This window comes from Tupaia chinensis, unplaced genomic scaffold, assembly GCF_000334495.1.
Source record: "Tupaia chinensis unplaced genomic scaffold, TupChi_1.0 Scaffold000644_1, whole genome shotgun sequence".
Taxonomy (NCBI): Eukaryota; Metazoa; Chordata; class Mammalia; order Scandentia; family Tupaiidae; genus Tupaia; species Tupaia belangeri.
Window position 1 is genome coordinate 5,545,047 of NW_006160165.1, and position 12,762 is coordinate 5,557,808.

At 60.7% G+C, this 12,762-nt stretch overlaps 1 protein-coding gene across 1 annotated transcript in view; it reads left to right on the top strand.

The window, feature by feature from the left end:
- Positions 1-10,447: 10,447 nt before the first annotated feature.
- TEX29 (testis expressed 29) overlaps positions 10,448-12,762 on the top strand; it is a 22,344-nt gene continuing 20,029 nt past the window's right edge. Inside the window, exon 1 of the mRNA XM_006159657.2 lies at positions 10,448-10,793. Within this exon, the coding sequence (XP_006159719.1) occupies positions 10,736-10,793 (58 nt within the window). The 5' untranslated portion in view covers positions 10,448-10,735. The remainder of the gene's footprint in view (positions 10,794-12,762) is intronic.

Consider the following 12,762-nt stretch of genomic DNA (forward strand, 5'->3'; position numbering starts at 1 on the left):
AACACACGGCAACCCCCCCCCCCCCTCCTGCGGCGGGCCCTGCTGCTGTGGCGAGCCCACTCGCGGGCCTCTCAGAGCCCTCAGCGCTGCCCTCGTGTCCCAGGAAGGCGCTGCAGCACCCGCCTTAACTGCCAGATCCAAGCCCTCCACGCCAGCCCGTGCTTCCAGCAGCCTTCCCCGGGCAGCGTGGGCTCTGCCCCGTCGTCGCCTTTCCTCTGGATCTGGGGCCTGCCGAGCTTCACGGGCGCGGATCAGGGCTGAGAGCAGCTCTTAGAAAGCGCCTGCCCTGTTGCGTGGAAGGTTACATGTTTCACCGGTGGCCCAGAGGGGTGGGGACTTGACGCAGACGTGCAGAGGGGGCCCTCACTGGGTGGACGAGGAGATGCAGCCACCTCTCGCCGGAGGGCTGAAGCACTTCTGTCTTCAGTGCTGCTGGAGTGCCGCGTCTACACCATCTCCACTGCGCTCGGGGACGCCGTGCTTGTCCATGCACACGGGCGTCCAGGGCCCAGAGCCTGCCCCGGCCTGCGTGGGCTTGGCCAGTCCGTCCCTCACCGTCCCCAGCCTGGAGAAGCTCGGTTCAGTGTCAGGGACCACGTCCTGGTCTCGACTGCGGTGTCTGCTACACTGTTGTCATTATTAAACCGACTTATTTTCTCACGGCATGGCTGTGTCCTCCGTCGTCTTCGGTGTGTGCGTCCTAGCTCGCCAGTTGCTTGTGACTTTTTTTAGATTTTGAAATTCTGGTGTGAATTTTTATGCTGGAAATACCACTTGCCCTTGCACTCTAGAGTGGAGCGTGTTTGCAGCTGAGTAAGACCAGGAAAGGAAACCCAGGCCTCAGCAGGGGAACGGAGCCCACGGCTCACACCAGGCTCGGCCGCCCTGCGCCTGCTGCCCGAGGACACCGGCTTCCTGTTGGAAGGTGCTTACAGGCGTTTTACAGGGTGGGGTTATGCACATGAAAGCATCTTTCAGGGTGTCTCGGGTCCCAATGGGGGCCGATAAGACCAGAGTGCTTCCCTGGCGTGCCTGAAGGTCGGTCTCCCCACTCTAGGTTTCAAGGCCCTTGTGCAGTGCTCAGGCAAAGGTGCCTCTGCATAAGGCTGTGTGAGGGGCCTCCGGCAGAGCCCATGGGGTCCCCTGCTCTGTCAGTCCCCCTTCGCTGCAGTCCCGCACACTGGCCTGTGGTCCTCTAGACCTGCCTTGCTCTCCCACGCGTAGGGGTGTTCTTGCCCTTCCCTGCGTCTGGGGTGTGGTGTCCAGGAGCCCACTTCGCTCTGGTCCCTTGGGCCCCATCCAGCTCTCCCCCTTCCCTCTGCCACGCCTCTGTGCATGTGAGAACCTCGTGACATCCTGCGAGCTCCCTGGGGGTCGCCTGCCCCTCCCTCGGTGGCGCCTCCGCCTCCCGCGAAGAACAGCAGGCGGGCTGCAGGAGCACGTGCGGGTCATGTGAACGGCGTCTGTGCTGTCGGCATCTGGTGTGCTCGGTCCCCTTCTCTCTACAGGGGCCCTATCTGTGCTGGGCTGTGCTTCCCCGTAGGAGAAGGTGCTGTTCTCGAAGGCTCCGCCTGTGTGGTGGGAGCCAGCACTCTGGGCCGTGGCGGTTTCGTGAGTGTACCCGCTGTCAAACTCATCCCGTTGAGCCGTCTGCCCCGCGGGGTCGTGTATAAAGGAGTGCCTCGAGACTGGAGGCCTGGCTCAGTAAAGCCAGGGGGTTCCCGAGGGCACCGGCACTCGAGCACAGGTGCCGAGGGCCCCGTGGAGGTGTGTGGGCTGGACCCCTGGTGTCCACGTCTGTGCTGTTCTGGGTTGGATTCAGACCAGGCCTTTGAGTGGAGCGTGTCCCCATCTGACGGACACAGGTGGACACAAAGCGGATTCCCAAAGCCATGCCCGGCCTGCCTCATGGGAGCTTGAGCTGGCCGTCACAACTGCTCTGCGGTGCTGTGGGCAGCTCCAGAGTGCAGGCCAGGCCTGCACCGAGGGGCTGGGGGGTGGGGGCTCCCGCAGGAGCTTCCCGAGGGCACCAGCCAAGGACCCGAGGATTCCTGGGAAGAACGAGAGCCAGGGAGGGCTAGGGTGCAAGACCTTCCAGAGAGCTTTGGTCTTCTGAGCTGCCCCATCCTTGGGGTGGGCCAGCTAGGAGAAAGGGTGAGTACAGACTGTTTCCAGGGCGGCGTGGCTCATCTTCGTCCCTGAGATTGCATCCAGGCCTTGGTGTCAGCGTTTCCAGCGTCGGCAGAAGCAATCTCTGAGGGTAAGGTAGCGCCCACTCTCTCCGTGCCGGGTGGAGACGTCACCTGGATCTGATCTTCGACATGGCAAGGCCCGCGAGGAGACAGGACAGTGCAGGCCAGCAGGGAGGAAGCGGGCTTCGCGGGCCGGGGCCGGGCCGGGGCGGCTAACCTCAGCGTGCGTGAGCTCGGCTCTATTCTGACAGCAGGCGTAGGGGTTTCCACCGAGCACTGAAAACGAGGGAAAACAAACCTTCACGCTCCCTGCACGCAGGGGAGGAGGGGAGGCAGCATGGAGCCCTGACCTGGATCCTGCGAGGTCAGAGGGCATGGCAGGCAGGCAGAGCTGCGGCCCCGGAGACGCCCACGCCCGTGGGCGTGACAGAGTGAAGGCTGCCTTGGGTCACCCAGTCGTGCCGGTATAACTGCAAGGGTCCTGTAAGGGGCGGGTGGGCCAGTCATGGGAGACATGACCGTGGGGACGGAGCGGTGTGGGGGTCGGATGGGCCATGTGCCACGGAACGCCGTGGCCACGGGCTGGAAGAGCCAGTGGAATCTCGGGGGCCTCCGGAGGAGTGCAGCCCCACTGACACTGTGAGGCTAGGACTCTGGCCCAGGCCTGGACGGGCGTCTGTGCCGCTCGATGTACTAGGTTCCTGGGAAGGAGCGGCAGTGCGAGGAGACCGCGTAACAGCACTCGGTGCTAACAGTGAGCTGGCAGAGCTGGGTGTGCGAGACAGCGAGGGCACTAGTGCTCGACAGCAGAGCACCCAGTGGGTTGTGGTCAAGTCCCCTCTCCCCTGCCCTGCGGCCTGCACACACACCTGTCTGGCATGTCTTTCAACGTGCTGAGGCTGCGATTCAGGCTGCATTGGCCACGTGGGATCCAGTCTGTTCACCCGCTCGGCTCCCGAGCTGACCTGGACGCTGGCTGTTGACAGCCGCACTTACAGTGCCGTCAGGTGGCTCAGCCCCGCACGGACGGGTTTAACAAGGTTCTTGGCGGAGAGGCTGCAGTCTACAGGGCGTCACGGGGCAAAGGCGGCCTGGGTAAAGGGGACTGCACCGCGGACGCCAGGCCTTTGTCCTGCTGGGCCAGCACCGGGCGCTGCAGCGCCGTCAGCCCACACAGTGCACCCAGCTCGGCCTCCCCCAGGCAGTGCTCTTGTGTGAAGGCCCACACGGAGCCAGGATGGACGTCCACGGGAGGGTGCCCGGTGTGCGCCGTTTCGGGCCCGAGAGCCGCCCCTGCAGCAGCCATGACTGTCAGGGCTGAGCAGCAAGTTGGCACAGCTGGTGGCGGAGTGACGCCCGACGCCTGCCGGCTTGGCCGCAGCTGTCAGGGTGGTGCTGTGCGAGAGGCCGAGCACCAGGCACGAGCGAGCCTCGTAACTGCACTTACGGGAAGTTCGAGGGAGGACGGCGTGGTCAAAGTAAGTGGTTGCTGTGGGCCGGCGGCGGGGACGGGAGAAAGTGGCATGAGGACATTTGGGGGTTAACACTTTATTAATGTGTTCCCTAGGCCAGCAGGTGGTAGAGATTAAGGGGCTGGATCCTACATGGCCACCTACGCGGTTCGAGTCCTGGTCCCAGTGGCTTGAAAATCATGTTGGGCGCGCGTGCGTGTGTGTGTGTGTGTGTGTGTGCGTGTGTGTGCGTGTGCGTGTGTGCGTGTGTGTGTGCGTGTGCCTAAAATCCTGAGAGGAAAAGGGATGGAGGCATGGCCATCCTCCCTGGGGGTGATTTCTCACCCCCACCTCCACGTCTTCACAGCAAGTGCCCAAGCCCTGTAGTAAACTTTAAAAACAAATCGTCCTCTGGGAAGACTAACACAGTTGAAGAATTCCTGGCGAGACAAGGCAGGAAGACGTACGTACCGTCAGAAGGAGAAAGGGCGGCTCGCCGTGCGGTGCTCACAGATGGCGTGAGGAGACGAGTTCGGGCCGCGGCTGCAAACGAGGGGAAGGGGGCAAGTTCCCAGGAAGGAGGCTGGAAAGCAGGCACGAGGAAGACGGGCATTAAAGGAACTGAGTCTCATTTCAAAATTCATGCACGGACACTCAACACGCAGCGGACTTCAAGAGAAACCCTTCCGTGGGATTGGATAGAGCGAGCGCTCGGCAGGCTCATCTGATGACACGACCCTGCACGTGGTGTAACGCCCACCAGACAAAGGACATTGGGGCCGTACTCGTGAGTGACAGATGCAAGTGCTGGCGGTGTTATCAAATGGATACGAAAAGGAGCATTTGTTAGCTTAGGTGGGTTGATTTCAGGGATCCAAGTTCAGCTTAAAAGTAAGAAAAAAAAATTACATTTACAGAAAAAAAAAAAGCTGTGATCCAATGAGTATATTCAAAATACAGAATTTTGTAACGTTTGGCACTTGAGGGGCGAGACTACAGTCGAGGCTTAAAGGGGGCCCTCCTGGCCTGGCCAGAGCAGGGCCGCCTGTGTCCGCCTCCTTCAGTCTGGAGTGGTGTGAGAGCAGCCACCATGGCCCCCGCCGTCCCTGCTGCTGTCTGGGGCAGGAAGGAGCAACTGGAATTGTCCCTCCCAGACGCACCAGTGCCTGCGGGAGGTACACTAGTACCTGTCCATACGTAGGGCTGACCGGACGGTGCCAGCCGCCCCATCTGTACAGAGCTGGGTTTTCTGTGCCTCACAAAGAGCGTTAACGGATGGGAGAGTGTCGAGCAGCGCTGTGAAGTCCTTGGTTCTCTGGGTCCAGATCACTAAAATTAGAGATCTGTCCCTAGGTGCAAAATGAAACCGCAACCACGAATGAAGTAGGTAGAAGAGAAGGTTTAATGGAAAGGAAAGGAAAGGAAGGAAGTACACCCAAAAGGCTCTTGGGCGGGCAGATTGCCAGGTGGCAGCCGCGCTTGGTGCTAGTTACCTGTTATTTATTACTAGAGGTCATGAATATTCATTAGCGGGAGGCCCCTTACGCTGCCTCTGTCCTTCCTTTGAATTTGAATCCTCAAGTTCTTTTCCTGCACCTGCGCACCTTCCTCACAGGTAAAGAGTGAGGAACTTGATCACCTAATCGCACACACCCAATGTGAGCCAGGTTGCCCCAATTAGACTGCCTAATTAGTCCATCGCCCTAATGGGAATTAGGGCATAGACCAAAACGCTTGCTTAGGTCTTTTTGATAAGAGAAAAATGTAGGAATCATCCCTGTGCACTTCCCTCAGGCCCCAAGGAAGGAAGATGGCAAATTGCCTCGCCTCCTGGCGCCCGGAGCTAGGTGAGCCTTTCGCTTTTCTCTTCGGGCTGCCCGCTCGCGGCTAACTAACTGCCTCCCACAGGAGTGAGGCGGTAAGATGATAACTTCAATAATCAAAGAAGGAATGGACGGGAGGGCGAGCAAGACCTTCGCGTCCAAACTCCAGAACACCCTGGGGCACGGGAGGCCTGCCCTTGGGCGCGTGTGGGTGGCCCAGAGGAGCCGCCACTGCGAGGTCTCGCTCCTCCCCACGACTCCGTGGGTTCCGCACCACTAGCAAGACCCTAGATGATTTTCTTCCACTCTTCTGAATCTTGAAACAATTTCTGCAATTTCTGTGGAAACGCACAGTGCCGAGAACAGCTAACCTCATGCAGATGAGGCCAGTAGACCTGCCTTCTGGGTATCAGGACCAGCCAGCACCTGCCGGCCTGGGGTGCGCTCTCATCCCTGCAAGGGTGGGCCTGAACTAGGCCGGCCCTGGAGCAGTGGGAGAAGGGCAGCATTTTAAACGGGAGCCTCTGGGCCACACAGGCTCTGGGCCCATTGCTCTCCCCATGGAAACGCAGGAAGCGCCCTGTCTCCTCACCGGCTCACAGCAGGTCAGGTGCATTTCAGACTTAGAGCGAAGGGGAAGTGGTGGAATTCAAGATCATGTAGAATAGCTTCCTGACCTTAGGGCTAGGAGATAGTTTGTAATGGACGGAAGGAGCTTCAATAGGAAAAGAAATGAATACATTTGAGAATGTCACTACTAAAAATAGCTACTGCTTATGGAACCAGCCCTCTGGGAAGGTGCAAACGCTGCAGACCCCTACCCAGGGCCATGTCTAGGTTGTGGAAGGCACAAAGAGCGCGCCCAGGAGATGGCACAAGGTTTATGTCACTGGGCTCCCATGTAGCCGACTGCAGTCCGAGTCCTAGACCCGGTGTCTTAAAACTCACACTGGGTACGTGTATGTGTGTGCCCAAAATCCCAAGAGGAGAATGGAGAAGGGATTGTGGGGTGGAGTGGTTTCTTGCTTTTTGTCTCTCGGGCACAGGTACGTGCCCTATAACAAAAATCTCTCCCTAAAAACATATTCGCAAAAGAAAATATCCACAACGGCCACTAACATTTAGAAACCTTTGATTCCAGCTGTTACCAGGCAGACCGGAGCCCTGACTGCAAAGTGCGGCAGTCGAGGTGCCGGCACCGAGCAGCTCTGCCGTGGCGCTCTCGCGGGGTGCGAGCTGGACAAAGGCCGGGGAAGCACAGCCCTCTCCCTTGGCGTTGGTTTCCCACGGCTTTTGTGACCAGCTGCCGCAGACTCGGGCTGGATGGCTGGACAGTGTCCCCTGATCCTGCGGCTAGCCCAGTGCACAGGGCGGGAGTTCAGGCACCACGGGCTGTGAGCGCCCTCCTGTGGTGGCCTCTCTGGCCAAGGGGACAGGATGAGAAATGGGGAGAATGATTTAACAAGGGTAAGCAGTGTCTTTCAGTGACTTCAGTGTCCCCGAAAGCTCATAACGCAGCGTCCACGCTCCCGTTTGTGCCGCCTCTGTGCTGTGGACGCCGCACCACCAGAGCGGCAGGTCTGGGCCGTGGAGCTCTCGTGCAGCCCTCAGGGCGTGTGCCGGCGCGGTAGTCTCCCTTCGCCCTCGGAATGAGTCACTCTCCCCCTTATTTTTTAGAGAGATTTTTTTTTCCTTTAGGGTGCATGTGCTTGCTGGAGACACGGAGAGAGACAGGGAGACAGAAAGCAAGAAATCATCCCTCAGGGGGATGCATACTGCAATCCCTTCTCCATTCTCTTAGGATTTTGGGCACGCATGTGCACATACCTGGTGTGGGTTATTTTATTTTATTTTTTTGAGAAGTTTTTGCTATAGGGTGCATGTGCTCACCAGAGAGAGAGAGAAAGTGAGGAATCACCCCCCAGGGGGGATGGCCACACCGCAATCCCTTCTCCTCCATTCTCCTCTCAGGATCTTGGGCACACATGCACACGTACTCAGCATGAGTTTAAGCCACTGGGTTTCAGCCACTGGGTCTAGGACTCGAACCACGGTTGACTACATGGGAGTCCAGCGACATAGCCATTATGCCAACTGCTGGTTCCCCTGGCATGAGTTTTAAGCCACCAGGTCCGAGACTCGAACAGTCAACTACGTGGGAGTCCAGCGACCTAGCCATTACACCATCTGCTCTTTCCTCCCTCCCCCCCCCATAAGAAGAATATTGCCAGAGGGCACATGCACTTGGTGGGGAGAGGGCACTCCCCATGAGGATGGCCACATTTCTCTCCCGTTTGTCCCTTCTCTCAGGGTTCTGGGCACACATGCACATGTGCCTGGCGCATTCCTCAAGCTGCCAATTCTATACTCAGGCCACATAGTCGGCCGTGGAGGATCCAGCTGCCTTAACCACCATGCCACGGGGGGGTCCAACTCTCTTTTTAACAAATGTTTTAACTTTGTGTGCACATGATAGCGTGCACGTGCGTGAGAGAACAGCCCTCCAGAGTCTGCTCACACCTCGACCCCCCTTGGTCTTCCAGCTGAGCGTCTTGGGCACACGAGCACGTGGCTAGTGTTTTAGGCTGGCTGGGCTGGGACTGGGGTGATGGCTGCCACGTTGGGTACAGCTTCTGCTGGGTGGTGAGTGCGTGCCCACTGCACCACGGGCGGCCCAGGTCCTGACTTGGGGGAGCCCAGGACACTCCCCAGACACTCAGAGCTCACTGCTGGTGCTGTCTGCGGAGTAGCTGACCTGGGCAGACTGCACCCCTGCGGGATGATTTCTTGCTTTCTGTCTCCCTGTCTCTCTCCGTGTCTCCAGCAAGCACATGTGCCCTAGAGCAAAAATCTAAAAAAAGGGGGAGAGTGACTCATTCCGAGGGCGAAGGGAGACTACCGCGCCGGCACACGCCCTGAGGGCTGCACGAGAGCTCCACGGCCCAGACCTGCCGCTCTGGTGGTGCGGCGTCCACAGCACAGAGGCGGCATAAACGTGAGCGTGGACGCTGCATTATGAGCTTTCGGGGACACTGAAGTCACTGGTTAAATCTTTCCCGTGCAGGCCTCTGGCACCACACTCGGCTGTGGCTGTGGCTTTCAGCCTGGCTCCTCGCTGAGCTGAGTTGGAGCCCGATGGGCTCTACTCTGTGCTGGTGGCCCAGGCGTGGGCTGTGGGCATGGATGTGCCTTTGCACCAGGTTCTCCAAGCACACCATCAGACGTGCCAGCGTCCAGCCTCACTCAGGCCTCCTCTGTGGGCCTGCTGCAGAGGCAGCTGCAGGACTGCACTGGCCAGGACACCCGGCCACACTGTGCCTCCTCCCAGGGCCCCTGCTGAGCCGCCGGCTCTCCAGTGCCGGAAATGGTGATGTTGGTGCCCTGACCAAGCGCCTGCCAGGTGGGCACGCGGCAGAGCTCACGGTCTCAGTCCGGAGGCCACAAGCCCAGGACCCCGTATGTCAGGGCCGGGACCCCCTGCGGCTGTGAGGGACCCTGTCCCTGAGGGCTGGTGGTGGCCTGCCAACCTTGGCGTCCTGGGTCTGTAGGAGCACTGGTTGGTCTCTGCCTCCGTGCTCTCACGGCGTCCTCCACGCGCCTCTGTACCCACACTTCCTAGGAAGGGACAAGGCCAGGGCCCCATGTGACTCGTCTGCGAAGACCCTTTTCTGCCGTCAGACCACACTGAGTGCTGGCGTGACCCTCCACGGATCTTTGTGCGGACACAGCCCGGCAAACAGTAGCCTCGTGGCATCATGTGGTTTCAGCCATTTGTGCTGGGTTCGAACCGGACACCAGCTGTCCCGCTGTGGCCCAGAGTGGAAGCAGACACTCAGTATTTGTCGAATGGATAAAAGAAATGGACACACTGAAGCTCAAGAAGTGGGGCCGGCAGGTGGTGTGGTGGTTAAGGCATTGGACTCCCACATGGCCCACTGTGGTTCGAGTCTCGGACCTGGTGGCTTGCTTTCCCACCTTACCTCTCTCTCTCTCGGTCTCTCTCTGGTGAGCACATGTGCCCTATAACGAATTAAAAAAATAAGTAAAATTAAATAAAAATAATTCTTAAAAAAAAAAAAAAAAGACCCAACAAGTTATAGCCAGCACCAACACTGCAGCACAGCAGCTAAGCACAATGCATAGGGAGCTGGGTCCCAGGTACCCATCGTGGCTCGAGTCCTGGCTCCCATGGCTTGAGAAACACGCTGGGTGTGCTCACGTGTGCACCCCGAATCCCAGTGGGATGAGTGGAGGAGGGGCGTGGGGTGCTCTGTCAGGCGAGCACACGCACTCTCCGGCCACGAAGCGACGGGAAGTTACAGCCAGGCCGAGTGCGGAGCCACATGTACTCGCCCTCCGCTGCCCTGCGTGGGTCAGCCCCGTGGTGCAGGGTCTCAGGCCTGTGGCCGTCAAAGCCCCCTTGGAGCCATACTTGGGGTCAGGGTCTGTGCCATCAGGCCATAGGCAGCCGTGGGCCGGGCTCGCGCTGTGTGGTGCTGCCGCTGGTAGGTGGGGAGGGCCGCAGTACCCCGCAGACGCCGGGTGCACGTGAGCCTTGAGGGTCCTGAGGGTGCAGACCAGCCTGGCCACCATTAGGATCCGGCCTCCCTCCACCTGACCTCGACTTTGCCCCACTCAGGACGCCCACGTGGCCCTCCTCCGGTCTCAGCCTGTCTGCCCCGCCACTGGCCTGACCCTCCGCGACCTTCCCGCAGTCGAGGCCATCGGCCACCCATCGGCCGCCTGCTCGCTCCTTCCAGGAGGGAGGGACTCTGGGCTGTCTGGTGCACCGTAGCATCTCAGTGCTGCTCAGCAAAGCCGGACAGCGGGCAGGGGTGTCCTGCAGTGGGCCTGGCTGTGCGTGAGCAGCATCTGGCACGCGGCTTGGTCTGATGCCTCGTCCCCTGTGTAGCCAGCAGGAGGCGACACTTGCATCGCTCTGAGTAAAGCCTTGTGAGGTCACAGGGCTATGTGAGGTCACAGTGGGCAGGGCCGACGCGCCACTGGCCTGAGCGGCAGAAGGAGCAACGGGCCACCTTCTTGCTCTGCTGAGAAATCGTTCTCCCTGCAGAGCGTGACAAGGGCAGGTGGTGGGCCTCTCTGGGACGTGACGGACAGGTGTCACCAGGCGGCCCCTCCCCAGACGGGAAGAGCCTTGCGGCCTGACCTGTTCTGGGCCCCAAACGCAGGTGTCCCGGTGGTGGCCACGGCCCGGCCGGTGCTGAGGGTCTGTCTTGGGTCCTGAGCCCAGCACGTCGCGGCTGCCGTGATGAGGTATACGCCAGAAATCAAGAAGTCCCCGCCGCACCTCCTGAAGAAGTTCGCAGGTGACGAGACGGTCCGCTGGGGCAGTTTTCGCCAGGGCCCTTAGGGGATCCCCACTGCACGCCAGGGAGGCCTGGTGGTGGGCCTGAAAGAACTCAGAAACAGGAAGGAGTGGCTCGCTCTCCGCGGGCAGGCGGGAAGGGCCCGATGCAGCGCTGCCTGGCCGGCGGCAGGGTGTTCCCTGGGACAGGAAAGGGGACCCTCGGGAGCCTTGGTCCTTGGCTCCTCCCGGTGTGTCTCTCTGGCTGCCGTCACCTGCCACGGAGCTGTCCTTGGTTTTGCCGTCAAGGTCTTTGTGTCCGGGGCCAAGAACTTGGGGAAGCCAAAGCCGTCCACGACCCAGCCGCCGGGGAAAGAGGGAGGAGGGGGCAGGCCGTTCGATGCTGGGGTTTCCGACGGGCCTTCCTGGCCTGGCCTCAGCTCCCCTTTACACCCTTAGGCGCTGGGGAACATTTAGCCTTTCAGACCTGGTGATGTTCCCAGTCACAGGTTTAGCTGGGGACAGGGCGCTGTGTTCCCAGGTCTCCAGGGAGATGCTGTGGCGTCCCCACTTTCTTCAACGCCAGAACTAATGCTCCAGGGCCAAGGTCGTAGGGCTTAGGCGAGCAGGGCATTGGGCACTTCTCTGTGGGGCAGATTGCACACTTGGGCCACTTCATGAATTCATGGCAAGAGTGAGTTTTGAAGAAGGAAAAGTCTCCGCAGAGAAGCCCTGTGCCCTCCCCACCGTGACCGCCAGGAGAGACCTCGCTCCAGGGCTGGAAGGCCGCCACTTAGTCGGGGACCGTCCTGAAGGCTCAGTGACATGAGCGCCCTGTGTGAGCGCACCGATAGAGAAGCAGGCAGGGACATTCTAGAAGCCTGTGCCTCCCGGGGACCACGTGGGACTGCGGGTCTGCCCCAGGCTAGCGGCGTCACTCGGAAGCTCCCGGCCGAGCTGGCACCTGCCGTCCCTGGTCCCGGATGTCGTTGTAGCTGGTGTGTGTGTGTGTGACGAGGAAACGGGCCTTGATTTTGTTCGTTGGCCCCAGAGGCAGACCAGGCTGTTCTCAGCGGGTCGGGGTCCCAGGGACGGGTGGTGGGCGGCCCCTCACCCAGGCCAGCCCTGTGGCTCCGGAGTGGAGCGAGGCCCCTGCACCTGCTCAGCAGATGTCCCTTCCCGCCGGCTCAGGTGTTGGAGGGCGCCCCCTGGTGGCAGGTGGAGAGGAGGCTGGGGCTTAGCCAGGCGGGGCCCAGTCTTCCCCACAGTCCTGGGAGTTCAGACCCTTGCCATGGCCGCCCTGACCAGGCCCTGGGGGCGCCCTATGAGCCCTTGGGAGCTAGGTCTGGGACCACCGTCTGGTCTCCTGGTGGGGCAGCGCGAGCTTCCACACGCTCCTTTACGCTTCCCCGATGCGGGCGGAGGCCTCGAGCATGGGCCCCTCGCACGTGCTCTGTGCTCAGAATCACTGTCCTTTTCCAGCCCCGCCTCTCTGGGACCTGGGCTTGGTGTCCATGGTGACGCTGTCCTAGAGGCCCCAGACTAGGACTACAGGGGCCGAGGCTGCAGCTGGGCTCGGCAGGGCCCTGGGCCCGGCCTCTCAGCCCTTTCTCTCTCTCCCTAATGGGGGGCCAGGGCTGCGTTCTGGGGGTTCCGCGTGCTTAGTCGGGAGGGCAGAGGCTGCCAGAGCAGTGAGGCTCAGACGGGGTGGGGGGCTGGCTTGAGGTCCTTGTGTCCCCCGAGGCCGCAGAGATTTCTCTGTGGACACCCTCCCTCAGAGAGGAGCAGGGGTGTGGGAGCAGGAGCAGGGCCTCCTGATGGCTTGGGGCTGGAGGTGCGCAGAAGGGCGCCGGCTAGTGGTGTCGCCTTTCTCCAGCCGGCCCCTGGGAGAAGAGCGGCCAGGTGCGGCCGGCGGGCAGCTCAGCTGTGAGGGCGGAGGCCGCCGCAGGGGCCAGAGTGGAAACACGGCGGGGGGGGGGGGGGGGGGGCCG